Source organism: Solea solea, chromosome 3 (genome assembly GCF_958295425.1).
Source record: "Solea solea chromosome 3, fSolSol10.1, whole genome shotgun sequence".
NCBI lineage: Eukaryota > Metazoa > Chordata > Actinopteri > Pleuronectiformes > Soleidae > Solea > Solea solea.
This window is the reverse complement of record NC_081136.1, coordinates 21,856,521-21,875,872: the sequence shown is the minus strand read 5'-3', so window position 1 is coordinate 21,875,872 and position 19,352 is coordinate 21,856,521. Positions and strand designations below refer to the sequence as shown.

At 38.5% G+C, this 19,352-nt stretch overlaps 1 protein-coding gene across 3 annotated transcripts in view; it reads right to left on the bottom strand.

Annotated features, from left to right (window-relative positions):
- kcnc2 (potassium voltage-gated channel, Shaw-related subfamily, member 2) overlaps window positions 1–19,352 on the bottom strand; it is an 85,350-nt gene that overhangs the window by 12,441 nt on the left and 53,557 nt on the right. For all 3 annotated transcript variants that reach the window (XM_058624997.1, XM_058624999.1, XM_058624998.1), the window contains exons 2-3: window positions 4,103–5,036; window positions 1,361–1,531 (exon numbers count right to left, since the gene is read on the bottom strand). In XM_058624997.1, the coding sequence (XP_058480980.1) occupies window positions 1,361–1,531; window positions 4,103–5,036 (1,105 nt within the window). The remainder of the gene's footprint in view (window positions 1–1,360; window positions 1,532–4,102; window positions 5,037–19,352) is intronic.

The following is a 19,352-nucleotide window of genomic DNA, read 5'->3' as shown; positions in this document are numbered from 1 at the left end:
CTCAGAACTGCCACACAAGTTGCGCTATGTGCCCCGACAGCAGAGTACATTACCTGATCTGTCTACGCCTGTACATACAGCCTCCCCCCTTCCAGAGATGTGGGTGTCCCAGTCACTAAGGATATGGATCAACTGATGAGGATTTTCACTAATGGCTTTGTACTTAAAGAGACATTCTGGAATTTCTCAACCTGGGCTCTGTGTTTATAAATGTGGGTGTGTTAAATGAATAGTCTTACAAAACCTTTTCCAATTGGTCCTGGTTCTGTGTTGACCAATAAATCAACCAATGACATTACTTTAGCTAAGAATAACATAAGTAACTAATTATTGAAGCACTACTCTCAGCCAGCCCTCGCTATGAGACCTGAGAGTCATTGCAAGAAAACAAATCAGCAAACTTGAGTGAAGAGAAATTGTAGGCAATCATTTATTTACTTTTTTATTATGGCAGAATGTGTGGCTGCTGCTTTATCTCACTGTAGCAAATCTCAAGTATCTGAAAATTCAGAGTGAAACTTTGAGCCATTTTTTTGATATACATCATTTTGATATACATAATATAACATAATGTAGAACACTGGTCAGCAACTGGCAGCCCATGGCCCAATCTGGCCCGCCAGCATTAATCTGTGGCCCGGCCACTTTAAAGAGGCCATGCTTTTTCTAATGACGATGTCATTGTAATGACATTTTGTCTTTGTTTTGCAATGTTTTGCTAATGTTTCTCTACACACAATGTGAACCTCCTGCACACAATAACAAAACAGCTACAAGGTATGTAGTGTGAGGATGTGCCACTACTGGATAGCTATGTACTGAGAGTGAATGTTCGGCTCACAGAAGAAGCAGTCATTTTCAAAAATTAAAATAATGTACATTTTCTATTGAGACTTAGAAACAGCTCTTTTTATTAGAGGCCGAATGTTATTTGTATTAGCCACTGTTGCCTTGTTGTGGCTGCAGGCTGGACTGAGCTACTGCACCAAATGTAAAGGTTTTTGTCAGTACTGTTTAATTACATTGACACCTACATTTTTAACTAGAGCCCTTTTGAAAAATCCTGGAATTCTTTAAGATATTTTATTGAAACACTTTTATGCTTAGATCTGATTTATAACTTTATTCAAAGACTTTTCCACACATGGCAAAAAAAATGTAAGGTCAAGACCTGACGACAGTACTCCATGAAAGCATGAATGAATATCAGAATGAATATCAGAATGAATGTTTAAGACAAGAAAATATAGCATGGCTTATAAAGACACAAAGCATTTATGAAAATGGAAAATTACTTCATCCATGACCTAAAATATGCTCAAAAAGATTAGAAAACGGTTGCATTTTATCAGCCAGTTACCTGTTTTCCGTATCCCTCCGTCTGCAGGGCAAGTGTAGTCACTGGCAGCGAGCAGGAAGCATGTGCCCCTGTTTCGATGGTCCTGTTCCCTGGTGCTGGACCTTTGCATGGGGACCCTCTCCTCTGGAGACATGGTCAGGTCACTGCCACCACTGCAGTCTGCTGACAGAACTGTGGGGAAGGAAACTTCCCTGGTGACACAGTCATAGGCTTTGAATCCTTGACTAAACTGATTTAATCATGTAATACATTTCTCAGCAGAAAAAGGACAAACCATAGTATGGAATGTTCTTACTAGACATGGTATATGAAGCTCTCATGTCACAATTATCAAAAATAATTGTGACTCACAATCAACATTTAATTCTTTCAAATGTCTCTAATAAGCACTAAAATCACTTTACATTACATTTTATGTTAAAATCTATTTTCATAATAAGCACGAGTTATAACAATGTCACCATAAATGTCATGACATGTTTTTTTTGTAGGTTTTTGGAGGACAGTGCAGGTTTACAGCACAGAGAAAAGGTTGTACAGATAACATTATTCTTGTTTTGTCATTGTGCTAATTGATAAAAAAAAGGATGAAGATAAAATACATGTTCTTTTTTTAATTAGTCAGCTGAAGCTGTCAAATTGTCATATTATTGACATATTCAGTGTATGATGTAACAGAAGCTAATTAAACTTACCAACTACGAGCAACTTTTAAACCGAGAGTAGACATCAGCTTGTCATGTAAGTCATTAATCACTGATGATACAAATGACACTGATCTTATTAGTAGCTAGGTGGCTAATGAAGTTACTGTTATATCTCTGTGACTGGCTGACACTTTTAACCCATTTAAATATATATGTAGAAGTCATGTCAATCTAAATAATGTTCTTTCACATATTTCTTTATTTTTAAACCATAAACCATTCCCATGGTTTGTTTACCATATATATATACAGTATATATATGTATATATAGTAAATTGTAAATGTTCAGTATTTATATAGCACTTTTCTGGTCTTGATGACCACTATGGCACTTTTCCATTTTACAGTTCTAGCACTCAACCCATCTGCTAAATGACATGTAATGTAATTAACATGTTTTTGGCCATTTCTGCAGGAAAAATAATTAATTAAAAATTATTAACAAATAATGCCAGGGTAAATCCACAGAAGCTATACTCTGCATTTAGGGAGCATCTCTGTGCACTTGAGTCCAAGACACATTATGCTCTGGGGACAATAGAGTATGATGTTGTATCGACATGTACGCCTGAAATCAGCAGACAGATATGCAACACGGAACATTTCACATAGAAAACATGCAGAATGAGGAAATCTAGGAGACACTGAGTAGGACAATAACCTTGGATACTGTGTATTTTAAATGACCTCTAAGGAAATCACACAGGCATGTAAACCAGAGTGACTCTGTTTGTGCATTTCAGGCATGAATTATTCTGCACTTATTAAATGTAAGTTTCTAAGACCTAATAAACAAGCAGACTGCGAGGAGCCTAGAGCACACGCCTCCCCTCAGGAATGTCTGCACTAGAATTCAAAGGAAGCCAGTATACAGAGGTCGAGACTAATTTCCATCAATATCAGATGTGTCAGTGTAAATTACTGACAGGCCTACAGGGAAAAACAGCCACCTACGGTTGAAGCAACTACACAGCTGCAGGAGGGAAAGGCTTGGACAGAGGAAATGGCAATTCTTATCAGCACAAGCTAGTTTATATAACCCGTCCCTACAGTTGTTTGACTAAAAATGGACTTTTAAAACGTTTTTTTTATATGTTAGCACGACTGAAATTGCACTTAACTGAATTTCACAAAGTCAGTTTACGATTGCATGTACAGTACATTCAACTGGATCCACAGCATTTAAAGAAATAATAGAAGAACCTGGGGCACAGAAGAAGAAGACAACAACAGGGATATGAACATGGAGAAATTCCAGACACATTTTGGACTGATGAGGAGACTGAATTCATGCTCTGTCAGCTTAATAAATTAAAGATTTTTGAAAGATTTGGACTGGAGCTCAGCATGACAACATCTTGGTGCTAGCTGAAGTTGTTTTGGTCTGTGATGTAATAGGTAAATGGGAAAATGGCTTATACCAAAGTCTGGTTTATACTTGCCACAGCTTGTCTGGCACAAGTGGGTGCAAAAAAAGACGTATTTACCGCTGAGTGTGTTCAGCTCCTCCAGTGGACGTGACACCAGCGTCTCAGAGCAGAGAAGGTTGCTGAATTGTACATGATTTGAAACCTATAATTTTTAAACACTTAGCGACTTTGTTGGGTGGTTTGGTAAGGTGGTTAGTAACACATTTTTCTGTGGGGTGGCAGTCAGGAGAGATATTTTTCATCACTTTACAGGGACTTTAACAAGCTGAAAGTGTAGCAAAGTTAGATACTTATAATTCAATAAATGAATCTTGTACTGTTTCTATACCTGGACAATGACAGTAGTGCAATTAAATGTTAACTGTGCACGGAAATGTACTAAATGTGGCATCCAGAGATATAAGGAAAAAGGGCGGTCTTCTGTGAACGCTGTGGTGATTATGTATCTAAAGAAAAGTTTTGTCTCGGGAGAACTCTTATTACCTCAGAGGAGTTCCTTATAGATTCTCTTCTCTATCACTTCATAAATAATGACCTTCTGTGTTACATGAATTTTAATAATGAAGTTGGCTGTATAAGGCCTTGGTCTGAGCATAAGGTCTTACCTGAGCGGTTGCGTTCTAGTACCCTGCTCCCTTTGACGTGGCACAGGTCACCTTGAGTGCTGTTGCAGGTGGTGTGGAGATCAGCTTTACAGTAGGAGGGGGACCCTCCCTGCACAACCTGGGGGATGTGTTTCTTCCTCTTTTTAGGCAGCTTCTGCTTGGCCATGGCCAGGGAGTAGTACATCCCAAAGTTATTGACGATAACCGGCACTGGCATGGCTATCGTCAGTACTCCAGCTAAAGCACATAATGCACCCACCACCATGCCTGACCAGGTCTCTGGATACATGTCACCATATCCCAGTGTCGTCATGGTCACCACAGCCCACCAGAAGCCAATGGGGATGTTCTTGAACTTGGTGTGGAGGGTGGCAGTGGGGTCGTTGGGCTTGGCGCCGATCCTTTCGGCATAGTAAATCATGGTGGCAAAAATTAACACTCCCAATGCCAGGAAGATGATGAGCAGCAAGAATTCATTGGTGCTAGCGCGTAATGTGTGGCCCAACACCCTTAGCCCCACAAAATGGCGGGTTAGCTTGAAGATACGCAGGATACGAACAAAGCGCACCACCCTGAGGAAACCCAGCACATCCTTGGCAGCCTTTGAAGAAAGGCCACTCAGTCCTACCTCCAAGTAGAATGGCAGGATAGCCACGAAGTCAATGATGTTGAGCACACTCTTAAAAAACTCCAGCTTGACCGGGCAAAAGGTCACACGCACCAGGAACTCGATGGTGAACCAGAAGACGCACACACCCTCCACATAGGTGAGAGCAGGGTCAGTTTCAATCTCATACTGGGGACCCGAGTATGCCACGCCGCTTTCCCGCATCAGATCAGTCTTGTTGATGATGGTGTTGAAAGCTTCATGGGTCTCCAGGCAGAAGGTGGTGATGGAGACCAGGATGAAGAACAAAGATGCAAAGGCAATAAACTACAAGAGAAGAAAACAGGGAAAAAAAGAAAAATAGATTTTACTCTCTTACATCCCTGATATTTCAGCCTACTTCAAACTATAATGTTCACATGCACATACAACAACAATTAATTATTTTACTCCTGAGAAAACAGACACATTTAATTAACTCACATTAATTTGAATGAACTCCAGAGAGAGAGAGGAGTAATCTATTAGCAGTAGCAACAAGTAAACACACACTGACCCTGGTGGAAATGTGGCATGGGACTGCAAATGCACTCAGACTTCATTTACTGCTGCTGCTGCTGCTGCTGCTATGTTTGCAGTGAAGCACGTAGGAGGTAGGAGTTAAAAATTAACCAAGTATATGTAAGACTTCAGAACCGCTCTTGAATAAAGAAACTGGTTTATGTCTTTTATCTAAATCTTATTGTGTATGATCATATTAAGTCAGGATATTTGTTTGTAGTTGTTGTGTATAGGGAGAAGACAGTGGTGTGGTCGTGTAGAGAATTAGCAGGACTCGAATACACAAAAGCTTTATCCATCTATTTATTTATTATTTATTCAGTAGCAATGGTTTTATTACACTGCCCACTCTTGGTGTAGTGTGTAGTGTGGTTCCTAGTTTTTATTTATAGTTTTATTTATAGTCTTTAAATCCTGCACATCAGCTGATTTGTAATTACCAAGTACCAAGGGAAGTCTCTGTTGTTAATGTTTAATTGTCTAAGAAAAGAAAAAACAATACTATATTAAAACATAATCTATAATTACAATTATATTGTGAATTGTATTGTCATTGTCATTATTTTGGTCAGGATAATCATGACATGGACTCTTATGTCTAGTGGCAATGTAACATTGATAATGCATTGTTACGTGACAAATGCATAAATATGAAGACTTCTTCAGCATCTGAATCTGTATGCTAACAGAGTTGACGGATGAGTCACACACAGAATTTTTTGGATCTTGTTTAGGTTTGGATTATATTCACAAAGTGTTAATGAAACCACCTGTCAGATGCAGAGCTGACATCCAGCTTCTCAGGCTCAATTTGCAAATACCCGTGGCTTTTTCTCAGAGCAGTAGACGGAGCAGATTTCCACACATGCTCTTCCTCGTAGCTTCCTCCCACAGTGCCTACTGGCTCTGAAGAAGCCGTTTCACACCTTGCCTCGATTTTGTATTGCATGAGTCATACATTCTCAAAATACTGCCACTATTTGGGTCACCCTGCTTCTCTGCTGCATGTGTGCATTCACTCTACTGCTGCTGTAAGCATGCACTCTTTCACATACTTAGATATCATATAGACATCATACTGAAGTTATGTACATAAGGTATAAGGTTTGCACATCATAGGTCCAGGCTTATTCTAATATGACATGTAAGCATTATGCACTTTGGATTCAAGGCTGCTGCAAGTATTTAATCAGTTGTGGTGTATTTTCTCTTTTATAAAGAACAACACTATAAAGTATCTATCACATCTTCTGACAAAAATGGGACAGAAACATGCAAAACTGGACAAGATGATCCCTCAATTCAAACCCATTTTAACAGTCCTGGAGCAATGTACATGTGTTGTTGCTGTTCCCTGTCTTCCTGGAGTTTTGTATTTTGTATCAAGTATATTTTTTTGTGTTTTTAATATATAATGTCTTTTTTTATAAGTAAGTTTGCAGGGAGACCTTAAAAAAGAGAACTTCTCTGTTATATATTATTTTTTAATATAATATGTAACATTTCTGCATTAAGTTATCCAATGTTATATATACTGTATATATATATACATATATATATATATATATATTATAGTCAGTTTACTTACAAGACATTTTCAACACTTGTGAATGAACTTGGTCACCTTGAAATGAAGTCATCCTCTTTAGCATCTCTGCTAGTGTGAAATGACCGTGGAGGTTTTAAAGAGAACTTGGGCTGTTTAAAGAGCTTCAGAACAGGCAACAGCATGTAGTATACAGTCCTACAACTTTACTGTGTGTTACGTAAGAGATTGATTTCCGCCATAAGAATCTAAACTCCCATTTTGAAGCATCCATCCAAGATGAAGACATTTTGGAACCCAAAGTTCAGAGGCATCATCTGTAACCACACTATTGGATGATACCAGCTGTCAGTCACACTAGTGTCCACTCATACTTGCCATACTTTATCATCTATTTTATTAGCGTCCTATAAAATACATAACAGACTGGTAAAATAAAAATCCAATGTTTGTACAACAGAAAGTGAAATACGCTCTCTCTCTCTCTCTCTCTCTACTACTGCTACTACTACCTGAGTTGTTACCTTTGGCTGTTTGTCTGCTGTGCCAACTAATAATGGCTGTAATTTTGTGGTTTTCACGTTTGACGAGTCATGCAATATCTTCCTCCACGTGCACTCCTTTTAACTAACTGCTGACTCATGTCACATTACACCAGCCAGACACCAAACACATGTTCAGTCAAGCTTTGGGCAAAGCAGCCTATCTTCAATGAAGGGCAATTACTTTGTGGCGATGGTTTGAGGAAGACCCCTTTCTTCCAACATGATTGTGCACCAGTGGACAAAACAAGGACTATAAAGACATCATTTGACACGTTTGCTATAGAAGAACTTGACGGGCCCTCACAGAGCCCTGACCTCAACCCCATCGAGCACTTTTGGGATGAACTGGTACAGAGATTGCAAGCCAGGCCTTCTCATCCAACACCAGTGCCTGACCTCATAAATGCTCTCCAGAATGAATGGGCACAAATTCCCACAAAAACAATTCAAAATCTTGAGGAAAGTCTTCCAAGAAGTGTAGAAGCCGTTATAGCTGCGAAAGGGGGACCACCAATAAAATAGAATCAAATAATACCACTTTTAAATGTGGACTATTAAATATAAGATCACTTTCCTCCTCAGTCTCTCCCATCTGTTTTAATAAATGATCTCATTACTGACAATTGTATTGATTTATTCTGTGTAACTGAAACTTGGTTACATGAAGAAGATTATGTTATTATCGACTCCACCCACTCATGCTAACACCCATATTCCCAGAAGTTCAGGCCGAGGAGGAGGTGTAGCAGCCATTTTTAATACTAGATTATTAATCAACCCCAAGACCAAACCAGGATATTCATCTTTTGAAAGCTTATTCTTAATCTATCTCATCCTAGTTGGAAATCACAGAAACCAATTATGATAGTCACAGTTTATCGTCCACCTGCACCTTATTCAGAGTTCCTATCAGAGTTCTCTGATTTCTTATCTGAGTTAGTGCTTAAGACAGATAAAATCATAACTGTAGGGGATTTCAACATCCATGTAGATGTTGACCATGATAGTCTCAGCTGTGCATTTAATTTGCAGTTAGAATCAATTGGTTTTATTCAACACGTTAATAAACCAACTCATTGCCTTAGTCACACCCTCGATCTTGTTTTAAATTATGGTATTGATATTGATAACTTAAACATATTTCCTCAAAACCCTCTCCTTACTGATCATTATTTACTCACATTTAATTGTACAATAATTAATTACAATAACATAAATAAGAAATACAGCTACAGCCGGTGCCTGTCTGATAATAATATTAATACATTTAAAGAGACAGTGCAACCTTTATTTAACTTGAGCCATATGTCAGTACATCTGAAGGTACCTTTTGTGATTTTACTCCCGCCCTCATAGATAAGTAAGTACAGCGGCCTCACTGCGTACTACATTAGATTCCGTTGCCCCTCTGAAAAAGAAAGTGGTGAATCAGATGAGACGAGCACCATGGTTTAACTCCGATACTTCGGAGTTCTTAAACAGGCGTTACGTAGATTAGAAAGAAAATGGCGTTCCAATAACCTAGAGGAATTTCATATAGCCTGGAAAGATGGTTTTGTAAAAAAGCCCTACACAAAGCTAGAGCTGCCTATTATTCTTCTTTAATTGAAGAAAATAAGAATAATCATAGGTTTCTTTTCAGCACTGTAGCCAGGCTGACACAGAGCCACAGCTCCACTTAACCATCTATTCCTTTAACACTGAGCAGTGATGACTTTATGAACTTTTTTGTGAATAAAATAACATCAATTAGAATAAATATTGATCATCTCCTCCCTCATATTGGGACTGACTCATCTTTTAGCACAAGAGCTTTAGAGGCACCAGGTGCACAGTTAGACAGTTTCTCCCCTATAGATCTCCCTAGCTAACTACCGACCTATATCTAATCTTCCCTTTGTTTCTAAAATCTTAGAAAAGGCAGTTGCTAATCAATTATGTAAATATTTGCGCATTAATGGCCGATTTGAAGATTTTCAGTCAGGTTTTAGATTAAACCATAGCACAGAAACAGCACTAGTTAAAGTTAGTAACAATCTTCTCTTGGCTTCAGATAATGGTCTAGTTTCTTTACTTGTCCTGTTAGATCTTAGTGCTGCATTTGACACCATTGATCATAATATTCTACTGCAGAGATTGGACTCTTGGGATCACAGGTGCTGCCCTCTGCTGGTTTAAATCATACTTATCTGATAGATTCCACTTTGATCATGTTAATGATAAAACCTCACTACGAACAACAGTTAATTGTGGAGTTCCACAAGGCTCAGTGCTTGCTTCCTCTAAGGAACATTATTAGAAAGCACAACATACACTTTCATTGTTATGCAGATGACACACAGCTATATTTATCAAGGAGGCTAGATGAAATAAATCAGGTTGTTCAACTCCAGGAATGTCTCAGCAACATTAAATCCTGGATGACCTGTAACTTTCTACTTTCAACTAATTTCCAGAACAGCCTTCTTCCACCTGCGGAACAAAATTAGAAAAATTCTGTCCTTAAAGGACACTGAAAAACTAGTTCATGCTTTTGTTACATCTAGATTAGATTACCATAAGTCCTTATTATCAGGATGTTCCAACAAGTATGTTTGAACCCTTCACTTAATTCAAAATTCTGCAGCTCTGACAGGAACTATAAAATAAAGCTTTTGATTTTTGATAAAGCTTATAGTTAGAGCTGGTCCAGGGAAACCTGGACCACCTCTTAGTTATGCTGCTATAGACCTAGACTGCTGGGGGAATTTCCTGTGGTGCACGCACACTCACTCTCTCACACTCAGGGTATGAATATGACTTTATTATATGTCATTAACCTTGTTCTTTCTCTCCCTACTTTGTGTCTTTCCTTACTTTCCTCTCTCTCTCTTTGTCCTCATCTTTGCAGGTTGTAGGATCCAGATCCAGTTTTGAGGCTATTATTATCATAAATATCATCACCATTATTATTATGCTATAATTAAAAGTTGATATCAGTATAATTTTTATCAACAGTCTCTGCTGCTGCTTATATAAATGACATTGTGCTTCTATAAACATGTCATCACTGACTCACTTTCACTTTCCCCCACCTCTCCTCTGTCCCCCATTTCTCCTTTCACCCCAACCGGTTGAGGCAGATGGCTGCACATCTCTGAGCGTGGTTCTGTCAGAGATTAATTCCTGTTAAAAGGGAGTTTTTTCTCTCCATTGATGCCTAGTGCTGTCTCATTGTGTAAATTGTTGGGTTTCTCTGTTCTCCTTGATGTTGTCCATGTACGGTGCCTTGAGATAATGTATGTTATGATTTGGTACTATACAAATAAAATTGAATTGAACTCGTATTTGAATATGTCACTACAGTCCCTATTGGGACTTCCTAGTACATCCTGCAGTTCCATAAACTTCTCTTTGAAGACAACACAGCAGGGAAGTTGAGCTGCAGACAACACAGATCTTATTTACATGCAGAACAAACTGCTTCGCAGCCATCATTTTCATTAAGTGAGAGACTTATTGGTTCTCATTCATGGGTAATAGCCAAGATGGCTGACCCAGAGGTCAAACCTGTGACCTTGACATCTAACATTAGCATCTAGCATTTCCATCCCAACTTGTGCCATGAAGAGACACGTGTTTGCAGTGATTTCATGGTAAATAGTCATTACAGAAGCTCATTTCACTGATTACCGCAAGCTTACACTAATCAGCCATGGTAAAACCAGTGATTTGTTTTATTGTTGTGGCTCAATTAAGTATAGCCATGGGTTGTTTTGAAAGACTTAAACACTTAAAGCCGCAGTGTGTAACTTTTAAATAATGACTATAACAATGTCTCTTTCATTCAAGTAGGGCTGTCACTTTTTCCAAAAATCAAGCTTGAATAAATATGACAGGTTATTCCTCCAAAGACATTCGGATCACACACACAAACAAACATGACTACATTATCGATTGTTAGGCCCGAACACGAATGTTTGGCATGGTCGGGTGGCAGGTCGGGTTGGTGAAAAATGCAATAGTGGCATAGTGCTCTATAGTGCTCTATAAAATGTAACCATGTTACAAAGTCTCATTTAAACACAAGCAAAATTTTAAAGGAAAAAAAATAGGACCATAGATTACTATCACTCACTAAACACACAGAGGAAGTCGCCAAGAAAGACTCATAAACATGCTGCCTTTTCCACATTATCTTATTTTCCATTATCCAGGAGTATGATATGACAGTGCATGTCATTGATTTTAAAATAGCGTGGAAATGTAAGGCAGATGTATGAAAAAAAGGCACATGATTTAACTGACAGCAAACGTCTTTAAATAAGCTGTGTGTATTTCTTTAGATGCTCTGCACATACAGTGATTTATTGGGACTTAACAGAATCAGTCAGCAGCCCTGTCACCACTACCAACACACACTGATGGGATGTGATCGCTGTCACAATCCAGTATCACTGAGTCCTTCCTCATAATCACATCATCTTCCACTGGACTCTCCCTGGAACTTAACTCTTCCTGTCCACAGCCGAGAGAAGAGACCTGAGGAAAATGCCAGATCAAATGGCTTTGATCACTTGATCCCCTGCTGCCTTACACGTGCCACTTGGCCTGGAAATGCTAACGCTACAGTAGCAGGTCAGATTCACTGAGTATGTAGCCACACCTTGTGGAAAGAGTAACTGATACACGGACCTGCATGTCACATAATAATAATAAAAGATTCTTCACAGACCTGTCAAGAATCAATAACATGTGGCTGACCTGTACTTGGATTCACCTTTAACACCTAAGTGCATTTTCACATTTTCCAGAATAACTTTCAATATCTGGCAGTTATTGTCCAATGTCCAAAAAACAGGCCAAAGAAATTAGTTTTTCCAACTCTCTCCTCTCAAAAAATCCCAAAATGCTCTTGGGTAACATAGAGGACTAATGACACAACAGTTATTTTAGTGATAACATAGTTTTAAAATTGTATTCAATTTCATTTTGATCCAAGGTTCTCAAATTGCGGTATGTTTACCACCAGTGGCTTAGAAGCTCCCTCTGGTGGTACTAGTATATCAGGGTATGTGATCGGAATGGAGAATGGAGAATTTTGACCAGAGTGCTTAGGAAATTAATGGAGGGAACAGTCGTAGAAGAAGGTTGCCATTTCAGATCCCAGTTTGACCAAAGGCCAAAATATTCAATGTGATTTGAATGATTTGAACAGCAGTTGTTTACTACACACAGACACTGATGCACATATTTAAATATACAGTATATTAGACATAACGACTTCACTAAATACAAAACATCATGACCTTGGCTTGAGGAAATTCTCTCTGTTTGGACCTCTTGGGGTTTTAACTGACTACGACTAATGTAGATATAGGCAAGTGGAGTTGCTTGAGTTGTGTCTCACCTCTCATCCAAGTGGCTTTTTCAACAATAATGACTTGGATGACTGAGAACCCTCACAGACAATTGTGCTTACACCAGTTGAAATATTACATTATACTATTTTGGTAATAGATTTATGACAAAATACTATTTTGGTAATAGATTTATGACAATTGTATTGTTATTTTAAAGAGTTGTAGAGAAATTGATACAAGCTACTTCACCAGAAAGCCATTTTGTTGTTTGCCAGAATCACTTTAAAATGTATCCGACACATCCTGTGGTAAATCCCTATAGATCCAGCACCTACTCAGAAAGCTAAAAACAACAAGACCGTCGCAGGTCACACATATTTCTATATGTCCCTTCATCTGTTGGCACAGCAGCATGTCGGATGGGCAAACCTTTGCAATTCTCACTCACACACACACTTCCCTTTATATTTTAGTGAGGACACCTCATAGATATAATGCGTTCCCTAGCCCCTTACCCTAACCATCACAACTAAGTGCCTAACCCTAACCCTTAAACCAGATCTTAACCCCAAGAAGCCCTTTAAAGTTGTGAGAATCAGACACAATGTTCTCACTCCCTATGGTTTTTACATTTCTGGTCCTCACAAAGTTACACACACACACACAGACATCATGTCGGCCTTCAGCTCTGCTCAGGCTCTGTTTCAGCAAACGCCCTGCTGGCTCAACCAATCACAAGACTCGCTGCCCCCACCTCCTTGGGACTGCCACCATCTGTTTGACATGATGAGTGGAAGCTGTGCTCACCGATATGAGACCGCGCCATCTAGCCACATGCTGCCTTGGCCCTCTGTAAGCCGCCATGACATCATCAAAATAAGGGGAACCCGGTGATGCTAACACAGTCCAAGAGGATCTCAAACACAAACACAATCACATCTACACACAAAGGTAATTAAACCTGTGAGGTATTTGGTGGTTTGAGCCACTATCTGTTATTTGCCTCCTGTTTTTAATTGATTTCTTGGTTCAAGCTTCAGTGTGGATTCATGGCTTTTTTCCACTGCGTACACATGCACATGAAGTGTGCAGACGTGTCAGGTTGCACGTCCACATGAAGACAGCCATCACTGTTCAGTATGCAAACACTGCACACATGTTAGACTGTGTGGAGTCAGACTCCAATGATTTTAGGCCAATAGAGATCACATGACACCACCAATAATAACATTGTGTAACTGAACACATTAGTATTAATAAATTATTTCTTTCTGGCACAAACACTGACCTTGTGATGCCCGCTTGGAGACCAAATCCTGGTCCTAATGAGGCAGAACCGGATTTTGTGAGGAACTGGTTAAGTTCAGGGTTAATATTTAAATTGTGGTTAGGTTAAGTTTGGAGTTAGGTATTAATTGGTTAGGGTTAAGGTTAGGGATAACACTTTGTTTAGGCCGTCAATGCAGAGTCCTTAAAAGGATAGCTGCACAAACCTGTGTGTGTGTGTCACAGTCACAGCTCTAGCTGGAAACAGAGACCCCGGGCAGAGAAATCCCTCCGTCTGTCACTGTATGTCTGTCACACAGTAGTGCTGTGTCACTTCAAAGTGACAGAAACAACCACCCCCACCCACCCACTCCCACTACCAACTGATACTCAACACACAAGTGAGTGTCACTGATCACCTGCTTAACGACAAGAGTGAGTCCTTCTCAACAACATATTTACCCGTCCCTCTCTTCATGCTGTCTAGTAACCGGTGAAGCAGGACTTACAGCGACATCGGACACCTCAGCTGTTTATTTAACCAGGGTTGAGGTTTTTACATCTGTATTTTACCAGGACGTAATTGTTTTCAGATTTTCAGATCCACTAAACAAAAGGCTCAACAAATGCAATTCTAAGCTGCTTAAGGCTATGATATAATAAGAATATGTTCTCTGTTTCATCTTATTAGGCAGTATTTTTTAGATGGAAATAAAAATGTGTCACTTCCTGAACCAAAATCCATAGAGAAAATCAGCAATTTTACAGCATGGCACACATGAGTGTGAAAACCTTCATTCAGATTAACCTGGAGGACACAGTTACACAAATTACCGCAGCAATAGACCAGCAGCTCCTGTGTCCCAGTGAGCTAAAGACAGAGATTTTGGTGCAAGAGGTGCAAAAGAGTGAAACTCCAGTTTCTAAATACAAAAGGCTGTTCAACAGTGAGATACAGTGTGTGTGTGTCCTGGCAGCTATATTGTCATTGAGGGTGAACGTTCATGTCACAGGCACAGACAATGTCTCAGTACCTAATGCAACCACAATTCAAAACACCTTAAGTATGACTTTAATGTTTAGCTTTTAGCTGCTGCAGCAGGTCTGTGACACAGCGTCAATGGTGAGATTAATGTGTCAGAGACTCCATTATGAGTCATAAATGAGTCAAATCCAAACACACACTCATGACACATACAGAGTCATTCTATTCCTAGTACAATCGTCATCACCTCACACCTCAGTTGTTTTTAAATTGTGAGGTCTTCAGCGATATTTGTACATACATTCATAAAATATCAAAATATCAAAATAGAACTGCTAATGGTGGGTATTTCCATAAATTCAAACACAGCAACATTGCACTTCTTCTGCACTTACAATTTCATGTGGCCTGTCACTTAAATTTGTTGTTTATATATATATATTTAAAGATTCATTTTGCATTAATAAATATGTTCTTTATTGGCAACTATATATTTTTCCATAGCAAAACAAAAACTTTTACTTTGAAATGAACTTGATTTTGCAACTTGACACATCTGCACATCATTACTATGGAATATTGTGATAGTTTTAAGCTCATATTGACCACCCACAGCCAAAGGCATAGACGGGCTGCTTGGGCCCCTCTGAATAGTGTGTTAAAACAAAATATTTTAACATAAAGAAATCTAGATATTTTTAGCTATATTTACATATTAGTTTTGAAAACCAAAGCCACTAAACTTGTTTACTTGTTTCATTCAAGTTCAGTAAAACCACAGTGATGTTACTGCCCTCGAGGGAAAAACAAACAAACAAGAGTGACACTGGTTCAAGCACAGGCTACTCTAAGCTGGTGGGAGTGGGAAATTCTGCTTAGGGCCCCATAAAGGCTTGGGCCGGCCCTGCATCCAGTTGGTTTTCCCCACACAGTTGGACTTTTTTTTTCACTTGACCGTACTTGAAGCTCATATGGCCCCCAGGTCATTTGAGTTTGAGACCCCTGTTCTGAACCTTTGAACGAGACATGCACGCATTCGTAACCTCACAGGTGACTGAAGTGTCACAGCTGTGCACTTTGTAAATCTATCATCCACCCTGTGTGTTCAAACACTATATATCATTACACATGATCCCCACAGTGATCACACTTCCCTCTGCAAAAAAAAAAATATATATATATAGATATTACAAGTTGCCTTTTTCAGTGCATTTTCAGGCAGGCAATGAAGTGATTGGCACATGGATGAAGTGTGAAAGTAGTCTCCTCGCACTCATTTACACAAAGAAACAGACTGATATCTGTGGTCACATGTGTAACATAGCAGCTCCCTCTGTTTCTCTTCTCCACTTTCATCACTTCTCTGACTGAGAAGTGATAAAAATGACACACACATACACACACTGGCACTCACACATTTTATTTATAGCTTTAAATCCCTGAGGCAAACAGCACATCATACAGTATGTACACACTGTGTTAATGTCGGGGTTTCGATGGCAGTCACTCATTCTCTACGAGCAGTGGCATCAGCATACAGGAGTGTAAAGCAACGACATGTGATAACACTCTGAATCTGACAATCACGAGAGCTAACCTTACTCTGTTGGTCCATTTTTATTTTGAGCTTTTTCACTAATTCAACCCTCTGAAGTGAAAAACTTCTTTGACCTTTTAAGTGTGAATGAAGGAGAAAGAGTGTGACGTGTCTAAATGTTTATTTATGCTGTTGCGCTCATTGGAATTCCGTCTGGATAGGACTGTCTGCTAAATATATACCATGCAAATCAAGTGTGGGCTAAGTGTAGGAGATGAATAAAGAAAATGCTAAAAGCCTGTACAGTATTTTTAGGTCTTCAGATTGTATTTGCGTATCCTCAAGGAAAGGCTTTATTTATATATGTTAATTAATGAACATGGTATGTCATCGGAGATTAAGGATTAAATTGAAATAATTCACAATAAAGAAAAATATTTGTGGACTGCAAATTACATAAATTTTTTTGGTTTGGTGTTTTGCTCTGTTGTTTGACTTATTTGTATGATAACTTCCTGTTAAAATAATGTAGATTGTGTTGTATAAGTTATAAAACAAATTTCTAAAATAAAAGTTTTGTTTTAGCATTTATTATTAAAAAATAAAATACATGTTATTCTTTTCTGGCAAATACTCATTTTTATGTTATATTTCCTTCTTATTACATGGAGGATCTATACATGAACCAGTTACCAGCTGATTGGACTTTTTTAGTCACTCTTACATAGCACCACTTCCTTTCAACCTGGCTTTCAAAATAAGAGCAACTGAGTTCGGCTTGTTCGACTTCATATATTAAAAATTTGCCATAACGCCTTTACAATAAAAATAGCTTACAACCAGTTGTGTAATAAAACAAAACGTTTTTATGATGTCTTTCATTCTGTTAACTGTATGAAATAAAATACATGTTTCCATAGTATCTTTCATTGTATTAGTTAATTCCATAAATTAAAATGCATGTATTTGTGTCATTCCACAACTGTTGTAATGCACTGGCAGTGAGAGGAAGTAATCACACTTTCACCAATTTGGTTTCTGGTACATATCACATTATTTAACACACATTTTATTATATGTTATTTTCCGCCTGTCGTCTCCTCTCACTATGCATTAATTATCTGCAGCTGCAATAAAGCAGACACACTTTCACTTTCAATCCTCACCTATTGCTGAAAACTAACCAAATCAGTTGTGAATTTTGATTGTTAACTCTCTATTAACAATTATTCAGTATCACGTCAACAGATAATCAGTCGACACTTCAACTGATTATTCAAACATACAATTCTTACCCTTTACAAAAATGCATGTTGTATTTTTGGAGTGTTATTAAACTGTTACTTTCTGATTAACAGGATCATGTCAACATATGATCACAGGTATGATCAATTCTTAGTTGATTATCAGTCAACAACATGCTTATTGTCAAGTAAACATCAAATGACGGATTGACTGACCATAAGTTAGTAGGGAAACTACACTTGTATTGGTAAATGTGTGTCAGGAGCATCTAATTAAAGTGAACAGCAGTTGAGAACAGTAGATAGAAAGAAGTGTCTGTTGATATGATACTGAAAACAGTGGACTATCAAAATAAAGTGTTACAGAATGAACTCAATGTAATGCCAGGTATACGTACAGTGCTTTGAAATGGGATTGTAGTAATCATTTTAAATGCTAATGATTGTTGTTGTTGTTGATTTTTTTTATATATATCACCTTTAATGCACACGGCTAGTTTTTCATTAGTCAATAAAAGCAGGCAGATAAATGCAAGTGCATTATTACTTAATCACTAATGTTGGAGCAGGTTCTAGAAACTGGGAAATGAACAAGCAGTGTTCATTTCACAATCAATTACATGCAGTCGCTGCATCAATGAAGAAATGCATCATGGTGCATTTTAGAAAAGGTTATTTTCAACACTCCTAAATATATCATTTCAGACCAGCATGTGTATGACCTGATCTGCTATGATGTATGGCCTGGAGACAGTGGCACTATCTAAAAGGCAGGAGGTGGAGCTGGAGGTGACAGAGCTGTGGATGCTGAGATTTGTTGGATTGACCAGGATGGACAGGATTAGAAATTAGCATATTCAAGTGACAGCTCAGGTCGAACGGTTTGGAGATAAAGTAAGAGAGTCAAGGTTGAGATGGTTTGGTCATGTGCAGAGGACGGATAGTGATTACATTTGACAAAGGATGTTGAACATGGCGCTGCCGGGCAGGAGGAAAGAGGAAGACCACAGAGAAGGTTCAAGGATGTTGTGATTTAGGACAAGAGGACAGTTGGTGTAACAGAAGAGGACAAGATAAAGGAAGAAGAAGAATTTGAAATGAAACAAACCATATTGCCTGTTTTACTGCCCGTGTTCTAGCTGCACTAAGATGAAAGAAATCTTAACTTTTATTGAAAGCAGCAGGTGTTTATATAACATCTCTTGATACTTGAGGCCAAAGCAGTAGGAACAACTCTTAGTCCACTCTGAAATAAGCCTCCATCATCCAGAGAGAGCTCATCTGATTAAGTTGTCTGTTTTGAGCAGCACAGCTGGTGAGACAGCAATGCGGTGATGATAATCCATTGCCTTTGTTTTGCTTTTACTCTTAGCTGAATGTGTTAATGAATTCTATGTAGGATTTTGATCTTCAAACGATGTCAAAACGATCATTTTGATAGTACATCAACTAATAAGAGGGTGAATGGCACGGTTTTGCTTTTGTTTTTTCAGGGTTAGATCTATTTTCTAATATATTGAAAAATAAAACAATACAATCGTATGAGTAAAAAATGCAATAACATAGGCTACTGTACCTGAAGACATGCTTGTTTGTACATTAGACAGGGATCCTATG